The sequence below is a fragment of the Canis lupus genome, chromosome 3 (genome assembly GCF_048164855.1).
Source record: "Canis lupus baileyi chromosome 3, mCanLup2.hap1, whole genome shotgun sequence".
Taxonomy (NCBI): domain Eukaryota; kingdom Metazoa; phylum Chordata; class Mammalia; order Carnivora; family Canidae; genus Canis; species Canis lupus.
In genome coordinates this window covers 47,999,375-48,017,621 of record NC_132840.1, presented here as the reverse complement: position 1 = coordinate 48,017,621, position 18,247 = coordinate 47,999,375, and the positions used below count along the sequence as shown (strand labels likewise).

Here is an 18,247-nt window from a genome sequence, read left to right as displayed (position 1 = left end):
ATGTGTGCAGCTGGGGCGGGCCCTTCCTGTCTGCCCGCCTGCCCGCCTCCCTTTCTTCCCTTCCAGGCCCAAGGGAGAGGGTGGAGGGAGGAGGTGCCACCTTGATTAAGGCTAATTAACCCTTAGCCTGGCAGGCGGGTGGGCGGGCGCTGCCCTCTTCAAAGGCATAGGCGGGCTCCATTAACACCCGCACCCTGCCCTCCCCACACAGCCTTCTGCGTCCAACACTGGACTCAGCATCTCTGCACAGGGCCTGGCCTCTCCTGAGCAGCCCAGACTTTGGCCCTGGCCTCCCGCCGGTCTCCAGGGCTTTCCCTTCCGGGGATACCACAAACCCACAGGCTGTTCCTTCTGTCTAGAAAATCCTCTCCAACTCCTCCCCTCGCCAACCCCCCCACCCCCACCCCGCCAAGGCTCAGCTCAAGGCCCTCCTCCTCCAGGAAGCCTTCCAGCCCCACCATCCCTCCCCGTGCACACATGCTGCCTTCAGGAAGACTGACTGTCATCCTTGGGCTGCAGCTGTAGTGGCAGGGGACCCCCTGCAGGGCTCAAGGTAGGGGCTTGGAGATCTCTCTGGGTCCCCTATATTGTTCCGCTCGATGCAGGATGCCACGGAGGCATCGGGCACTGTTTGTGGACTGAATAGTAGACAGAAGGTAGGATGTAGACAGAAGAGGGTAGCAGGGGAGGGAAATGAAGGAGCAGAAGGACCAGGCAGAGGGGCCTGGTGCTAGCAAAGCCCAGGGCCCCAGACGTGGGACTGTCACTTCCCCCAGACCTGCGATGGCTCCTCTGGCCCCACCCTCACCTGACCGAGGCTGTCAGGGTCGCTGGCATGCCCCTGCCTGTCGCTGCCCCAGGACGGCCTCCTCCCCAAGGCTTCTGGACATGCTCTCTCTGTAAGTCCCATATCCCCTTGGATCAGGGCTCCAGAGACCCAGGACCCCATACATTCCAGGAAATGCAGTGGAGGCTGGAGGTGTTGTAGGGGGTGGGGGTGGGGGTGGTCCTGGCCCAACACCTAGTGTAGGATCCTTTCCACTTCACCAAACTGGCAGCGGAGAAAACTGGGACCCAAAGAGGGTGAGCAACCCGCCCGCGTCACACAGCCGGGTGCCCACAAGCGGGCTGCGGGGCCCGGGTTGGGTGGGGCTGGACTTGGCAGGAGAGGTGAGAAGAGGGTCAGGGTGCCGTAGCCGGGGCGAGCTGATGCAGAGGCCAGGGAAGGAAGGGCTTCAGAGGAGTCTGTCCGACAAGGGCAGGGGCTTCCAGGGCCACACAGCCACCAGGGGTGGGGGGGGGACCACGTGGCGGGGAGAGGAGGTCAAGGGGCCAGGACCTGCTGACACAGAAGCATCCTGCCAGGCAGGAGGGAGAGGCTCGTTGTTTTGGAGGAGGCTGTGAGCCTGCAGATGAGCTCACACTCGCCTGCTGAGTGGCGTGTCCCAACAGGGCCCTTCTGACAGGAGCTCAGCTGTTTTGCATCACGGAGACAACTGCCTGGAGCTCCTGGGGGGGGACCCCGCCCTGAGGATGGGTGCCAGGGGCCGGGAGCCTGAGGGGAGCTGGGGGTCAAGCCAGGCCCCGGAGGCTGGGCCCCTCGGCCAGCGGAGTGGGGGGCCGCATGGCTCGGAGGGACACAGGCCCATGCACCCCCAAAGACTCCCTCCCTGGTACTCTCCGAGTCCAGGGATGGAGGGCTGGGCCACACACAACCCTGCCCATCCTGGAGTGGGGGGAGGGGCATCGAGGAGGAGTCCGCACTGTGGGAGGAGTCTGACCATGATCCCCTGTGGGAGGCTGAGAGGGGACAGAGGCTCATTCCTTGGTCGGGGTTATCCAGGAGGGCTACACGGAGGAGGGGACAGTTGGGCAGAGTCGACAGAGATCAAGGGGTGACTCATTAACAATGCTGCGAGGAAATGGCAGCAGCTCCGTGGCCTGAGCGGGACCCCCCGGAGAGCTGGCTTGGGGCCCTCCTTGGGGCAGCCCGAAAGCATCAGGAGGGGAAGACAGAGGTCTCTGGGACGGTTGCGGAAGGGGCCCTGGACCGGCAGGGAGTCCTTCAGAGACGCAGCTCAGAGTAAGGTGAGGGCCGTGACCTGAGGGGTGGCCCGAGCCACGTGGGACGGGGGCGGCCCTTCCTCCAGCCCGCAAACTCCTTCTTACCCCTCGAAGCCCCTCTGGTGGGACCTCAGGGGCCTCCGCCCGCCCCCCACCTTACCGGCCCACCAGCAGCAGCTCCCGCTCGCCGGCGCGGGGCCTCAGCCGCCTCCAGATGTCCATGGTGAAGAGCGTGCTGCTGCTGTTGAAGATGGAGGTCAGCGATGACATGAGCGCGGCCATCATCACTGCGATCATCAGCCCCCGCAGACCTGGGGTCGGGGACAGGCCGCTGTGACCCTGCTCGGGAGCCCCCCGCCCCAGGCCCCGCGGCGGGCATCGGCCACCACAAGTCCCTGGGAGCAGAGCCCCGGGAGGAAGGAGGCTGGAGGTGCTCCCCCAAGAGCGGCTGGAGGCCGAGGGCAAACGCAGGGGTGGGGGTGGGGGGCTTCGGGATTTGCCGCGGGAGCCCGCGGTCTGCTGGCCCCGCCTCACCCTGTCCGCACCACCGTGACGGCTTCTGCTGTCCTGGGTGCAGTTATGAGCCTCGCAGGTGACAAAGCACTTTCACACCCGGGACTTGATTTGACGGAAGCATTATTAACCCGTTTGACAGATGAGGAAGTGGAGGCTCCTAGCGGGAGGAGAGGTGCCCAGGGACTCACAGAGGCCAGAGGCAAAACTCGGGTGGGGTGGGGTGGGGTGGGGTGGGAAGGCCCGGGGCGACCCTCTGCTCGGAAGTCATGGCCCGGCAAGGCACGGTGGCCCCGTGTCGGGGGGTCTCCTGCAACTTCCTGCATGCGGCAGGCCCCAGCAGGCACAGGGGTCCCCTTTCTTGTTGGCTCTGTGGAAAAGGAGATGCCGTTCTCCCGGGGAGACAGAGAGAGTCTCTCCTCCAGCCCCTGCCCTGGGATAAACCCGACGAGGGTCCCCCACCCTCCCGAGTGCTCCGCCTCCTTGGTGCTATTTTTTGCCTGGCCTTGGTTCTGTGTCCGACCTGCCGTGTGACTACCAGGCATCCCATGGCCCTCTCTGTTTACTTATCATGCTGACTGGGCTGGGCCCCAAAGAAAAGTGAGTTAGATCATGGTTTTCCCCAAAGCCTTTCTCCATCCTGTTTCTCTTGCTCAGGGAAGTGGATTAACTTGGAGCTTATTCTCCACCCATTTTCAGACAAGGAGCTCAAGGTCTAGAGAGAGGTTACAGCCCAACAGTGGCTGGGTGTCAGCATTCGGGGGCCTAGTGAGTGTCCCCTCACCCCGTCCCCCAGAACAGAAGAGGAAGGAAGGTTCCCAGAGGTGGGAACCCACAGGGAGGCCAAGTCTTGCGCCCAGCCGTGTCCCAGCATTATTATACTTAATCCCAGCAACAACACGCCAAGGGGTGGGTAGGCGTCATTATCTCGAATTTACAAATGAGGACACTGCAGCTCCAAGCAGGGAAGTGACCCACCCCAAATATCTCAGTCAGCGAGTGGCAGAGCTGAGATTTGATCCCAGGTCTGTGAACTCACATCCCCTGGGCCTCTGCACCCCAGGACAGAGGGAAAGCTGGCAGGACCTGGAAGCTTCTAGAAGGGAGGCCACAGAGGGGGTGGGAGACACTCAGGGTCTGAGAATCTGGAGGTGAAATCGGGCTGCAGAGGATCTCAGAAGGGCTCTCTTCTCTTCTTGCTTTGATGGGACAAGAAATGTGAGAAAAGCTAAAACCTGCCCCCCTAGTGCTACCAGTTGTGGGAAGGCAGGAGGTGTGGGCTTCGGGGGGCTTGAGATCCTGATCCCGGCAGTGGGCTTGGGGCCAGACAGACTGGGGTTTGTGTCTCAGCCACTCTGCAGCCCTGGCGAAGGCACTTTCGCCACATGACCTTGGGCAGGTCTCTTCAACCTCTCTGGGTCTCAGTTTCCCCATGTTTAAAATGGGGATGATAATAGCAGTTCTAAGGGTTCTTGGAAGAAGATGGAAGTTTATTATATGTAAAGTCCTTGGAATCGTGCCTGGTCCTTAAGGGGTGACATGTGAGTGTTTTCTAGCATTATTATGTTCCTCTCTTCCCCTACGAGTGGAACGTCCCACTTGGGTGTCACGCTGGATCCAGAGTGGCCTCCACAGCCCCCAGTGCCCCTCACCCTCACTGGTCCCACCCGAGGCCCCACTGCACAGCCTGCCCGCACCCCACCCAGAGTCTCACCTATGGGCATCAGTTCCATGACCAGCTTGGGGTAGGCGATGTTGGAGCAGCCAATCTCAGCCCCACAGGCCCGTAGGCACTCAGACGGCACCACACAGCCCACGTCATCTGCGTGAGAGGGATGCCCAGTATGTCCCAGCTGCCCCACCCCACCCTTCCGGCAGGTGTGAACACCTGGGGTCGGCAGAACCCCGACCCGGCCCAGCTCTGTCACCGCCTCTTACCAGGATCTACTTGGTCCTTGGTCTGTTTCCCAGCCTGGGTCACAAGGAGGGGGCTGGCCTCTGAGAACTTTCTGGGCCCTAAAGCCTTGACTCTTCCTGCCCGTTGTCTTCCATTATAATGCCTTTTTGTGGTCCCAGGCCAGGCCAGGAGGGTCACTTGCAGTGTGGCACTGCCCATGCATGAGCAGTCACTGTTAGAAGCCACCTGGGCACTGGTCTCCCTCACCCTCCTCCTGCCCCTAGCCCTTCCCAGAGGGGCAAATGCAGGCTAGTGGGGGCACCTTCCCCCATCCCTGGGTCAGAGCTTTAGGCCAGGCCTGTTTCCCTGACCTCCCACCTGGAGTCTCCAGCAGCTTCTGGAAGATGCTGGACCAATTGTACTGCCCAATAGTTCCACTGTCAACAAGTCCTTCCAGTCATGGAGATGCCAACTCCTCCTGGCTTGTCCCCTTCTTTGCCCCCGCCCCTCACCTTGCTCCAGCCACAGGAGGCCTCCCTGTCACCTGGGCCTTCCCCAGCAGCCCCTCTGCCCAGGCCTTCCCAGGAGGACTGGCTCAGCACTGACTCTGGGCCTGATCCTCATCTCTTTACTCAGGACCCCTGGGGCCTGCTAGTTTGTTTCTTGCTCTTCCCAGTGAGTGGTGGGTGCTGAGCCGGTAAGAAGGGGGCCAGTCCCAATGGGGCCACCTCCCCAGCCGCAGGAGCAGCGCACATGCTCACCTATTGAGTGAATGCAGATTAACAAGCGTCCTGGACTGAACCCTACATTGGGCCTCCCTAGCAAGCTGCCCCAGCCGACCCCTGTTTGGGGGCAGGAAGCTCGGGCCTCACTCCCAGAGCTGGTGCGGCTCCTGTGGGACCCTGCTCCTCGGCGGCAGCAAGGTTCCCCAGCACAGTGTGGGGAACGGCAGTCAACCCCATATGCGGGTGCTCCTCCACAAAATTCTCTCTGAATGCCTTGCGGCCCCTGTCCCTTGGGATTTTCAGCAGGGGCCCATAGATTGTAGAAGGATCAAGAAGACTGTGACGGTGAGGGAAGTTCAGAAACAGAAGCTGCCCCACCAGCACTCCGGGGGCACTGGAGGCGTTTGGGGGCTTACATTTCCATATGGCAGTGGGAATCAGCTGCCCACGGGGCTCCCCTCGCAGATCAGGCACTTCTGAGTTAAGTACTGTCCCCTCCAAATGCCCCTTCTGAGAAGTCCCTCCACAGATGCCCAACCCAGTGCAGTTGTTCTCAGATTCCCTTCCTCTAGGCTAGCAGGGCTGGGGCAGCTTCACTCCAGCTCAATGTCCTGGCATCCGTGTCTCTAGTGCAGCCCCTGTCTTGAGCTCCAGGCACCCAGGACATCGGCTGCCTGTTGTCCCCTGGCACCTCCCACTCAGGGTGTCCAATGACACTTGTCGGTGTCCCCCACCTTGGCCTGGTAATAGCTCCCTGTCCTTTCTCCCCCACAACCCCCAGCCCCATGGCTCCTCTACCGACAGCCCTGCCTGCTTCGCTTGGCTCCCTGCCCTGCTCCCGGGCACCAGCTCCTCCCCGCCTCCCTTCCATTCTCCCATCCTTGCAAAATTACACCTCCTCAGCTCACATCCCTTACTTCTCAGGAGCCCCCCTCCCCCTGCACTCCTGGAGCCCATGCCTTCCTAGGAAAAAATCCTTTCTGTGGCCTTTCAGGTCCTTGACAACTGGTCTCAGGTCCTCCCATCCAGCACGCGTCCATCAGCCACCCCGACCTGCTTGTGTTTTGTCGGATACACCCAGCACTTTGCCGCCTCTAGGCCTTTACAGACCAGGTCCCCTCCTCCCAGGACTCCGTCCACCCTTATTTACCTCCTGCTTCCTGGCCCATCACAAAGGGCTTGTCCTCTGAGGCTTTCTCAGGCTCCCCCTGCACTGTCCCCCGCCCCCCCCCCCCAAGCAGGCAAAGCAGCTTCCTGTCAAAGGCTCCTATGGCCAAGGATTGAATCACAGTTGTTTGTATGCATATTTTACCTCCTCTACCAGACTGGGAGCTCCCCAAGGGCTGACACTGGGTTTGAATCATCTCCAGGTCCCAGGTATCACTCAGTTCAGGGCTGGGCCCAGAAGAGAGATCTTGTGAACATTTGTGAATGAATGAGTGAGTAATGGTGTGAATGGTTGGGAGGAAGGAGGCAAGACACAGGAGTGGAGGAGGAGAAGGAGGAGATAGGATGCGAGAAAGAGCCATGAAGAAGTTCAGGCACTGCTTGATCCAGCTGCCCTGTTCTACCACCCATAGCCCAGTAGGTGTGCAGATGAGAACTCGAGACCACAAAATGGTGGAACTTGTCTGGGACCCACAGTTGGACCCAGGCCATAGCCCCAGCCCCATGGCAGGACTTGAGGGGGGCACTGAGGGTCCAGCATACAGAGGGCAGGTGATGGGCACCCTGATAGGTTCTGGGCCTGGACCAGCCGGCTCTGGGGCTGGGACCCAGCCCTCCTGGGAGAGACAGGTGAGGAGTCACAGCCACATAATGGCTCAGAAAGCCCGAGTCAGGAGATTCTGGCCGAGTTTATTCAGCCCATTCCAAACTCTGGTCATGGGCCTCCGCCTCTGGCACCACTGGCTCGCTGGTGCGAGTTTGTGCTGAACAGTGAAAGAACCACCTCTTCTTTATGACAGCGGCAGCAGCTTCTGAGTTTGTCAAGGAACCAGCTTCTGTGGGCCTGAGAGCTTCCCAACTGGGCTCTACTTTTGCCTTGGCACCTCCATCCAGCCAGGGGCCACACCAGAAGCCTGGGAGCTGCCCCTCACTTTATCCCCCACATCCTCCCTCCCTGTGGCCAATACCAAGTCCAGCAGCTGGGCCTTGGTGACCGGGTGAACTGCACCACCTCCTTACTGCAGTGCCTTGCCCCCACTAGTCCATCCCTCATGCAAGCTGCAGAGGGAACTTCTAAAACCACCAGTCTGCACATGATCCTTCCTGCTCACACACTTCTGTGGTTCTCCATCTCCTGCAGGAGGGAGCACAAGCCTCTATTGTGCCATTCATGGCTTTCTACCCACTTAGCCACTTTTAGCCACACCTCTGAGCCTCTGTGTTTGCTATTCCCTCTCTCTGGAATACCCTTCCCTCCTTCACAAATTCAGGGAATTCATATGCATTCATACTGTCAGCTTGTGGATATCTGTGCAGGCTTTGGGCAATGTCCTCATGGCACCAATAACTCTGTGACCTGTGACAGCCTCTGCCAGTGTTTGCTGATGGACTGAATTACCCTTTTTCTTTAAAAAATGTATTCATGAGAGACACAGAGAAAGAGGCAGAGACATAGGCAGAGGGAGAAGCAGGCTTCCCATGGGGAGTCTGATGTGGGACTCATCCCAGGACCCTGGGATCATGATCTGATCTGAAGGCAGACACTCAACCACTGAGCCACCCAGGCGTCCCATGAATTACCTTTTCTCATGGAGGCCAATGCACATAACACCATGAGGGCTAATCAAGTTCCTCCCTACTCCCTAACCAGGCGTGGCCCATCCCTGGGAGTCAGTCCAGATGTGGATGTTGCAGTAAGGAGGAGGAGGTTTAAGTCCAACTATCCCAATGCCCTACTGTGTGATCCTGGGTGATTAGTTAAGGTCTCTGAGGCTGTTTCTTCCCCCTCTAAAGTCCTTCAAAGGATATCCAGAGGCCAAAACTCAACTGCAACCTCAATGTCATACCTGATGCAAAAATTCATTCAAAATATATCACAGATTTAAATGTAAGATGTAAAAACTATCACACTTTTGGGGGGAAAATCTACTGTTGTTTTTTTTTTAATTTTTATTTATTTATGATAGTCACACACACAGAGAGAGAGAGAGAGAGAGGCAGAGACATAGGCAGAGGGAGAAGCAGGCTCCATGCACCTGGGAGCCTGACGTGGGATTCGATCCCAGGTCTCCAGGATCGCGCCCTGGGCCAAAGGCAGGCGCTAAACCGCTGTGCCACCCAGGGATCCCTGGGGGGAAAATCTAAAAAGTAGGAGAAAATCTTCAGGACCTAGGGCTAGGGAAAGAGTTCTTAGACTTAACATCAAAAGCAGTGTCCATAAAAGAAAAAAATGGATAAAGTAGATCTCATCAAAATTAAAAGTTTAGTGTAGGACACCTGTGAAAAGAATGAAAAGAAAAGCTACAGAACAAAATCAGTCAAGTTGTAGGATACACAGCCAATACACAAAGATTGGTTATGTTTCTACACACTAACAATGAACCATCAGAAAGAGTAATTAAGAATATAATCCCGTTCGTGATGGCATCAAAAATAATAAAATACCTATAAATAAATTTAACCAAAGAGGGGAAAGACCTATACAATGAAAATTATAAGACACTGATGAAAGAAATTGCAGATGACACAAATAAATGGAAAGATATACCATGTTCATGGATTCGAAGAATTCATGTTATTAAAATGTCCATACCACTGAAAGCCATCTGCAGATTCAATGCAGTCCCTATCAAAATTCCAATAGCCTTTTACACACAAATAGAAAAAACAATCCTAAAAATTTGTATAGAACCACAAAAGACACCCCAAACAGCCAAAGCAATCTTAAGAAAGAAGAGAAAAACTGAAGACAACATGTCCCTAATTTCAAACTATATTACAAAGCTATAGTAATCAAAACAATACAGTATTAGCACAAAAACAGACATAGAAATCAATTCAACACAATAGAGACCACACAAATAAACCCACACATGTATAGTCAATTAACTAATGACAAGAGTCAATAATATACAATGGGGAAAGGACAGTCTCTTCAATAAATGATGTTGGGAAAACAGGACAGCTGCAGGCAAAACAATGAAACTGGGCCACTATCTCAAACCATACATAAACACCAACTCAAAATGGATTAAGGATTTCAATGTAAAACTCCTAGAAGAAAACATGAAGGGTAAGCTCCTTGACATTATCATGGTGATGAATTTTTTTTTATTTGACACCAAAAGGAAAAGAAAAAAAAAAACCCACAAATGAGATTACAACAGATTAAAAAGCTTCCACAGAGCAAAGGAAACCATCAGCAAAAGCAAAAGGTAACTTATGGATTGGGAAGAAATATTTGCAACTGTATATCTGATAAGGGGTTAATAGCCAAAATATATAAAGAGCTCATACAACTCAATAGCAACCCCCCCCCCAAATAAAATCCAATTAAAAAGTGGGCAGAAGATCTGAATATACATTTCTCTGAAGGAGACATAAAAATGACCAACGTGTACATGAAAAGGTGCTCAACATTACTAGTCACTGGGGCTATGCAAACCAAAACCACAATGAAATAGCACCTCACACCTGTTAGAATGGCTATCATAAAAAAGACAAGAGATCACATGTGTTGGCAAGGATGTAGAGAAAAGAGAACCCTTTTGTATGTGTGGGTGTGATACTGATAGGAACATATATCAGTGCAGCTACTATGAAAAACAGTATGGAGGTTTCTCAAAGTAAAAATAGAATTACCATATGACCCAGCAATGCTACATCTGGGTATATACCTTAAGGAAATGAAATCACTAACTTGAAGAGATATCTGTACTCCGTGTTCATTGAAGCATTAGTCACAATAGCCAAGATGTGGAAACAACCTAAAGGGTCCATCAGCAGATGGATAGATAAAGATATGGCATACACACACACACACACACACACACACACACAGAGAAATATTATTCAGCCCTGAGAAAGAAGAGAATCCTACCATTTGTGACAATATTGCTGGTCCTTGAGGGCATTATGCTAAGAGAGCTAAGTCAGACAAAGAAAGACAAATATTGTTTGATCTCATAAGTGGAATCCAAAAAACCCCCCAAACTTATAGAAAAAGAGAATAGAAGGATGAGACTGTGGGGTAGGGGGAAAGGGGCAATATTAGTCAAAAGGTACAAACTTCCAATTATAAGATGAATAAATTCTGGAGATTCAATATACAGCATAGTGATTATAGTTAATAATAGTGTTCTACACTTTAAAAACAAAAAGAAAAAGTTACAGACCAGCAGAAAATATGTGCAGATCATAGACCTAACAAAGACCTTGTTTTTAGAATATATAAAGAGCAGGAATGCCCTGGGTGGTTCAGTTGGTTAGGCATCTGACTCTTGGTTTTGGTTCAAGCCATGGTTTTGGGGTCATGGGATAGAGCCCCATGTTGGGCTCTGTGCTGGGTGTGAAGCCTGCCTGAGATTATCTCTCTCCCTCTGCTCCTCCCCCTCATCCTGCTCACACTCTCACTCACTCTCTATCTCTCTTAAAAGAAAAAGAATATATAAAGAGCTCTCAACACTTAACAGTAAACACCAAACAATGCACTTTGAAAATGGGCAAAACACATGAACAGGCATTTCACTGAAGAGGACAGACAGCTGGCAAATAAGCACATGAGAATATGTTCTATATCATTAGTCATCAAGAAGATGAAAATTAACAGCATAGTAAGATACTATTATCACATCCTTATCAACTAAAATAAAAAAATAAACTAAAATAAAAAAAAACTGTGACAACATAAAATGTTGGCAAGGATGTGGAGAAATTGGATCACTCGTATGTTACAGGTATGTAAAATATACATGATACAATATATATACAAATGAATATGTATATGAATGTTCATAGCAGCTTAATTCATAATAGCCCCCAAACTGGAAACAACCCATTGTCCTTGAACAGGAGAAATGGTTGAACAAACTCTGATCCATCCATGCCATGAATATTAGCCAGCAACAGAAATGAACAAGCTACAAGATACACACAACAGCCTGGATGACTTGCCAGAAAAAGCTAATCCCCAAAGGTTATATACTGTATCTTCCATTTATGTAACGGTGTTGAAATAAAAAAAAATTGTAGAGATAGAGAACAGATATAGTGGTTGCCAGGGGTTAGGGATGGAGATGTGGGAATGGCCGTAGAGAGGGAGGTCTCAGTGATGGTGGAATAGTTCTGCATCCCAGTTGCAGTGGTGGCCACACAAATCTACATGTGCGGTAAGGTTGCATCCACACACACACAATGAATGCAGGTAAGCTGGTGAAATCTGAAAAAGTCCTAGATCACACTGACATCAATTTTCTGGCTATAGTATTATTGGACTACAGTTCTACAAGATGATACTGCTGGGAGAAACTGGGTAAAGGCTGCCTGTTGCCTCTGTTGGTGTTTTGCTGTTGTTGTTGTTGTTGTTGTTAACAACTTCCTGTGCATCTGTAAACATGGGCAGGGAACTGTAAGGTTGAATGAAAGGCTGTATGCCTCTCAGCCGGGAAAGCCAAGATTCCCATCATGATCCCCTGGACCTCTGTGCAGTCATAAGAGCAAAAGGAGAAGCTGAGGTCCAGAGACGCTTGGGCAGGGGCCTGACTTCTGGGGTCACTATGTCCAGACATAGTGTGCTGGGGCTGCAGTGGGGGGCCGCAGGGCAGGGAGTATTGGATGTGAGGCTTGAGGGGATCCCTGGGTGGTGCAGCGGTTTAGCGCCTGCCTTTGGCCCAGGGTGCGATCCTGGAGACCTGGGATCAAGTCCCATGTTGGACTCCCGGTGCATGGAGCCTGCTTCTCCCTCTGCCTGTGTCTCTGCCTCTCTCTCTCTCTCTCTGTATGACTATCATAAATAAATAAAAATTTAAAAAAAAAAAAAAGGAAAAAGAAAAAAAGAAAAAAAAAAGGACTTGAGGGGTCAGTGATGGAGATCACAGACGCTGCTCAGGGCCGGTGGATAGATAGTGGTGCATTCTGGGCCCAGGTCTAGAGATGTCACCAGCCAACCTTCAGCAACACAGAGCAGTGTCCTCAGGGCTCCAACTGCCACCCAAGCTGCAGCGGCCCTGTCCAGATCCAGGGCAAATGGTGGGGGAAGAGGGGGAGGGCTGGGCCAAGTACCTGGCCAGCTAGCTGTGGCACACAATGGGGTAGGGGCTGTTTATCGGGTCAGGTTTAATGCGCTTTGTTGTCCCTGCCCTAGCAACCTGCTTTTAGATTTAGTTGGCACTCCCGGACCTCCCAACCAGGTGGGGCCTGACGCCAGCCTGACTCCAGTGCTCTCTGAAGGCTCTTTTCATCCCAGGGTCCAGGTGGGCGCTGCTCATCACACCGGACCAGTCCTGGGGGGGTACCCCTCCCAGCAGGGAGAAGCGCTAGGGACTAAGGGCTGGGTATCCATCTGCTCTCTGCACACCAGGCTCTGTACAAGGCTCCTTCCGGAGTTTGGTTGCGCCGTTGGTGCCCTACTCTTGCCTTGGGGCCTCCCAGTCTAGTACCCTAACTCTCCTCCCACAACCGCACAGCTGGCTGGCTGCGCAGACTTGCCGTCCCACCTGGGAAGCTGGACACGGGGAGGGCGGGACCTGGGTTACCAACAGGCCCCAGGGGCAGTGCAAAGGTTGTTGACGCTGTGTTCCCAGGAAGAACGCTGTCCCTCTCCAGGCTGCGGAGTTCCAGGAGCTCTCGGTCTCGGCCCCTGAGCTTCCCGGAATCCGGCCGCCCGGGGTGGGAGGCAGCGGGGGGTAAACGGGGCGCACGACCGCCCCGGCCGCCGGGGTCCCTCGGGTCGGGGGGGGGGGGGGGGCGGTGAATCAGCTTCCGGCCCCGCCCCCGGGGCGGCACGTGACCGCAGGTGGCGGCGGCGGCGGCGGCGGGTGGGCGGGGCGCATTAGTCACCGGGCCGCCGCCGGTGCGCCCCGCTCCGCCCGCGCGCGCCCCTCCTTGCCGGCTCTGCCCCGCGCCCGCCCGGTAAGCGAGTCCCGGCCCGCGGCCCCGGACCCCGGGCCCCCAGGGCGGCGCCGCCCCGAGCCTCCCTCCTCCCGGCAGGCCCCCCGGGTTGCGGTCGTGGCCCCCGCAGATGTTAAGACCCCGCTCCCTTCCGCGAAGCCGTCGGAATGCGGGGCGCCGCCGAGCCGGGCCAAAGGCCACCCGTGTTGTCCCGGCCTCCCCCTCTTGGAAACTTCTGGGAAGTTCCCCGCCTGCCCTGGTTCCTCCCAGACGTTGCCTGGGACTTTTTAGGCAGCTCCACAGCCCCTCTGGGACGTGGGTCCCTCGGCCCCTACTGATAGAGGCGCACCGCGCCCAGGCGTGGGTCCCGCCCCGCCGTCTCGCCCACTGCCACCCCACCCCCGCCCTGTCGCCCCGTCGCCCCTCCCCGGTCCCGCCTGCACCCTGACCTGACCTCTGCGTTCACTTGGGCTCTCCCGCAGGCTCCCTATGGGCAGAGCTGCCGAGCCGCTGCTGGAGCCCAGCGAGCGCCGCGCCGGAGTCGGGGAGTCGGGAGCCTGACCTTGCGGAGCGCCCTGCCGCCCCCCCACCCGGCCCAGGCACAGGCACAGGCACAGGCACAGGCGTCGGGGCAGTGGCAACATGGCCTTCTCCCAGGTGCAGTGTCTGGACGACAGCCACGTCAACTGGCGCTCCAGTGAGTCCAAGCCCGAGTTCTTCTACAGCGAGGAGCAGCGGCTGGCCCTGGAGGCCCTGGTGGCCCGCGGCAGGGAGGCTTTCTACGAGGTGCTCAAGCGGGAGAACATTCGGGATTTCCTATCGGAGCTGGAACTCAAGCGCATCCTGGAGACCATTGAGGTGTACGACCCAGGCTCCGAGGACCTGAGGGGAGACGTCCGGTCGCGGGGCCCTGAGGACGATGGCGTTGGTGACAGCGAGGAGGCCAGCAGGGCAGGTGGGGACGCCACCCAGGCCGAGCCGCCGCCCTCTCTGGAGTACTGGCCCCAGAAGTCCGACCGATCCATCCCACAGCTGGACCTGGGCTGGCCCGACACCATTGCCTACCGTGGGGTCACCCGGGCCAGCGTCTACATGCAGCCCCCCATCGATGGGCAGGCTCACATCAAGGAGGTGGTGCGGAAGATGATCAGCCAGGCCCAGAAGGTGAGCCAGCTGCTGGGAGGGGGTCCCCGGACGGAGAGCTGGCCCAGTGGGCCTGAGCGGGCCCCCAGCATCTCTGCCACCGCGGTGTCTGCTCACTCACAGCACCGATTCAGAAACCCCAACACTGTCCTCTGTGGTTCCCTTGGCTGCCTCCCTGGCTGCCTCCCCCCCTTGCTCTCTTGGGGTCCTCAGTTTCTCTGCATGGGGTTAGGGTGCCCAGGTCTTCTGGCAGGTGATGGTGGGCTGCCTCATCTCAAAGGGCCTTTGTACATTATTGGGGGGGGGGGTGTCAAGTTCTGATTTCCCCAGACCTGGGAAGCAGGTTCCTCAGAAGAAAGTGCTATGATGGGGTGGGGCAGGGAGGGATCTCGGGCTTTTCTCTCACTGTCCGTTGAGATGGCTCTGATTCACACCTGAGAAGTAGCAAGCTCCCACACACACCGTGAACCTTTGCTGTTGCTCTTTCCCGGGTGGTGGAGACAGTCTGGAGTGGTGCAGGAGTTACAGAGGCAAAAAAGTGGCTTGGGTCCATCTGAGGCTGGCCTGGAGGTCGAGTTCAAAGGTGTCTTTTTCCTGGCTGTGCTGGGCAACTGAGAGTGACTTGCTCACCCTCTCTCAGCCTCTCTGTGAGCTTTTCCAATGGCAGGATCTTTCCAGGCTGGGAGGTGGGGGCTGGGGATGGTCCCTGGGTGGAAACAGAGCGAAGTCAGCTGAGGGTTGTCCGCCGGGGTTGAATTTTGCCAGTGGAGGGACCTGGAGCATTGCTTCTTCTCGATCCCTGCCTCGACGTGTGGTATCCCTGGTGTGGGAAGTCATTCTCAGCTGACACACTGACACACATCCCGAGAAGGGCTGCTCACCACTTGTAGAGCCGGGCCATGAGCTGTCCTTCTTTTTCGTGGTTTCAAAGGACATCCCGAAATGTTTGATAAAGCCTGCCCAGGAGAGCTGTGTTGAGAAAGATTCCGAGGCTAGGTCTGAGCTCAGTAGAGGGTGGTGAGCAATTAGCAATGTGTGTTCTGGTGAAGTTATTTCTAGCAGAGTCTAACCCTTCCTTCACCAGGCCCAGAGTGGGCCAGCAAATCGCACAAGCCCAAAACGCTGGCTTTGGGGACGATCCGGGCTGATAGAGCCTGGGGAAGCTCTTGGTTCAGAGAAACCAGAACTGGGTCAGGAGCTGACAAGGTGGCCATGGGTTAGGTTTCTAGAAAGGTAGAGTCCCTGTTCCCCAAGGGGGCTGGCGGAGTCAGATAGCCTGCGTCTCAGAGCCTGGCTCTCAGCCTGATCCCAGGCAGCTTTGAGGCTTCGGGTTTCGGGTGTGTAAAGTGGAGGTGGCGAGGATGGAAGCTACGTCTTTGGCTGTTGTGAAGATGGAATCAGGTGACAGGAGTGAGGAAGAGTTGCAGGAAGAGGAGGGAAAGGGGGAGGGGGACGGGGCCTTCAGAGCTCTTGGGCTGAATAACCTGCCCCACACCTGCCTTGGGGTAGGCAGGTGCTGCTGACCTTGTGCCTGACTTGAGATTGTGGAACCCAGTCCTCTGGAAGGGCCTGTTGGGATCCCATGGCCCCCTTTTTAAAAATGGGGAAACTGAGGCCCAGGGTGGGGCTTGATCTGCTGTGCCAGGGCTCCCTCTCCTCCACACCTCTCTTCCCCACTGGGAGTAGAAAGGAAGCAGACACTAGGCTGTGCTTGGTATGGGAACAACAGCCAGAGTCTAATCTCCCCCAGACAGGAAGACTGATGGGCTGGCTCAGTGATGGGGCCCGAAAGGAGCACCTGGGGCCAGGCTGGGCACCAGGGCCTTCTCCTCACATGCCCATGGCCAGGGCTGAGACCCAGCCACCCCACGCAGGCCCACGGGCCCCCATAACTTCATTTGCTCCCCATGAAAGCCCCACCAGGTTATTGGCATCACCTCTCTAAGGTAACATGGCCAGGGGGATGTCCATCTTGGGTTTGAACCATGGTCTGTGGGGTACCACCGTCGGCTGGTCCCACTGAGAATGGGGCTCCACTGCTGAGACTTTCCGCTGCTCTCCGACAGCAGAGAGCCTCCCAGACCAAGCAGGAGGGTCTGGGGTCTTCCAGATGAGAGCACGGACGCAGGGAGGACAGGGACTTGTTCACACCCCACAGCACCATGGGGAGCCATGCCTCTGCTTTCCATCCTTTGTGCTTCCCAGTCCCATCCATCCAGGGACCAGAGGCCAGCATGCCGTGTGTGTGGGCAGGCAGTAATGACTATAGCTCCCGGTTTTTGAGTGCGAGGCACTTTATAATTTCAGGTAGTCGGATCTGCCCATTTTTCAGATGTAGAAACTGAGGCCCAACTGGTTAGTCCCTGCCATTGTCACTTAGCTAGTTTTTGGGTGGAGGGTGGGGACAGGCCTGTGTTGTTCTCAGACTCCAGGATGGGTCCCCTGCCCATCCTGGCCTCGACAGAGCACAGTGACAGGCAGGGCAGGGAGGGGCAGCTCACCCGTGCCACCTGCAACCCTCCCGTCTGCCCGCTCCTGCTGCTTCCCAGGCTCCAGCACTGGGCTGTGCCGCTGACGGATGCTGACGGATGCTGACGAGGTGCTTTGCGTGGCCCGCCCGCCGCCACCACCACCGCCGCCACCGCCACCGGGAGCTCTCCCTGCCTTATCTCTCCCCATGAATCACCTCTTTCCCTTCACCCCCGCATCTTCATCTGCACACCCTCCGCAACAGCAATGTGGGGAGAACCCACCCCCTCCCCAGCCCTGAGATGGGGAGCCCACTGTCCTGCCACCTGGCCCCACGCTGACCCCCTGCCCAGCAGGGCACCTGGGCTGGGGCTGCTGGTGCTGACTCAGGGCGACCCGGCCCGCCACCTCCCCAGCCTGGCCTGTCAGCAGGGCAGGCAGACCCTGGGGCAGGGAAGTGACGCAGCACACACTCAGCCCGGCCCGCTGGGGCCGCTGGGGAGTGGCTGTGTTCCCAGCAGGACTTCTGAACTCCCTGCTTCCCCCAAAGGCTAGAACAAAACTAGTGGGCCGTGATCCCACCACTGTGGGACCCGGGACAAGCCCCGGCTCTCCTCTGAGCCTCAGTCATTTCATCTGTACAATGGGTACAGACCTTAAAGACTGCTGAGGGTCCCTTCAGCTCTGGCGCCCTGTTGCCCTGTGATTCTGGACACTTCTGGGACGAGAGAGCAGAGGGGCCTGGGTCTAACCATACCAGTCCCACGTAGGCAGCTTGTGCTCTGTGAGGTGTCTTCCGGCCCCAGACTCTGAGATGGAAGGTCATTTGCCTGCTCCTCCCCTGCCCCCCACCCCCAGTACCAGTGATTTACCTGGGGAAAAAACCTGCTTCGGGGTTCCAGCTGCATACCAGAGGCCGGGCCTGTAGCATCATGCCCAGGAGGGATGAGCCCCAGCCTCGCTCCACTACAGCCTCTGAGAGAGGGGTGAGGCTGGGCTGGGTCCTGGAGGGGGACTGAGGAGGGAGTGCTCCCCCTTCACGATGTGGGTGGAGGGGATCCCACCCGAGGCGCCGGGGAAGGCCCCAGGGGCAGGGCTGAGCCCTGTAAACACTGAGGGAGCACGAGGGAGAATGAGTGTGGAAGGCTGGACTAGAACCCACTCCTCGGGCCTGCCAGGCCAGGGCTTGGGAACAGACACCCAGAGAAGTTCAGTTTCTCGCCTAGGGCTACACAGCAGGAAGAAACTGGAACCGGGTTTCATGCTGCCTGATTAACCCCGCAGTCTTTTCTGTCAGCCCCCTGCCTTCACACGCTGAAGCGCTGGCTCACGGCTCGGCTCCCGGAGAATAAAAGCAGCTTAATGAGGCGTTCATTAAGTG

The 18,247-nt window shown here is 56.2% G+C and overlaps 2 protein-coding genes across 7 annotated transcripts in view; one reads left to right on the top strand and one right to left on the bottom strand.

The window, feature by feature from the left end:
• The window catches only part of SLC5A10 (solute carrier family 5 member 10), a 72,726-nt gene that overhangs the window by 2,423 nt on the left and 52,056 nt on the right, over positions 1-18,247 (bottom strand). For 2 of the 3 annotated variants that reach the window (XM_072820906.1, XM_072820907.1), the window contains exons 10-11: positions 4,292-4,399; positions 2,225-2,375 (exon numbers count right to left, since the gene is read on the bottom strand). In XM_072820906.1, the coding sequence (XP_072677007.1) occupies positions 2,225-2,375; positions 4,292-4,399 (259 nt within the window). The remainder of the gene's footprint in view (positions 1-2,224; positions 2,376-4,291; positions 4,400-18,247) is intronic. The other variant, XM_072820908.1, reaches the window with a different exon arrangement.
• The window catches only part of FAM83G (family with sequence similarity 83 member G), a 30,593-nt gene continuing 25,548 nt past the window's right edge, over positions 13,203-18,247 (top strand). For all 4 annotated transcript variants that reach the window (XM_072820903.1, XM_072820902.1, XM_072820904.1 and 1 more), the window contains exons 1-2: positions 13,203-13,275; positions 13,737-14,418. In XM_072820903.1, the coding sequence (XP_072677004.1) occupies positions 13,897-14,418 (522 nt within the window). In that variant the 5' untranslated portion in view covers positions 13,203-13,275; positions 13,737-13,896. The remainder of the gene's footprint in view (positions 13,276-13,736; positions 14,419-18,247) is intronic.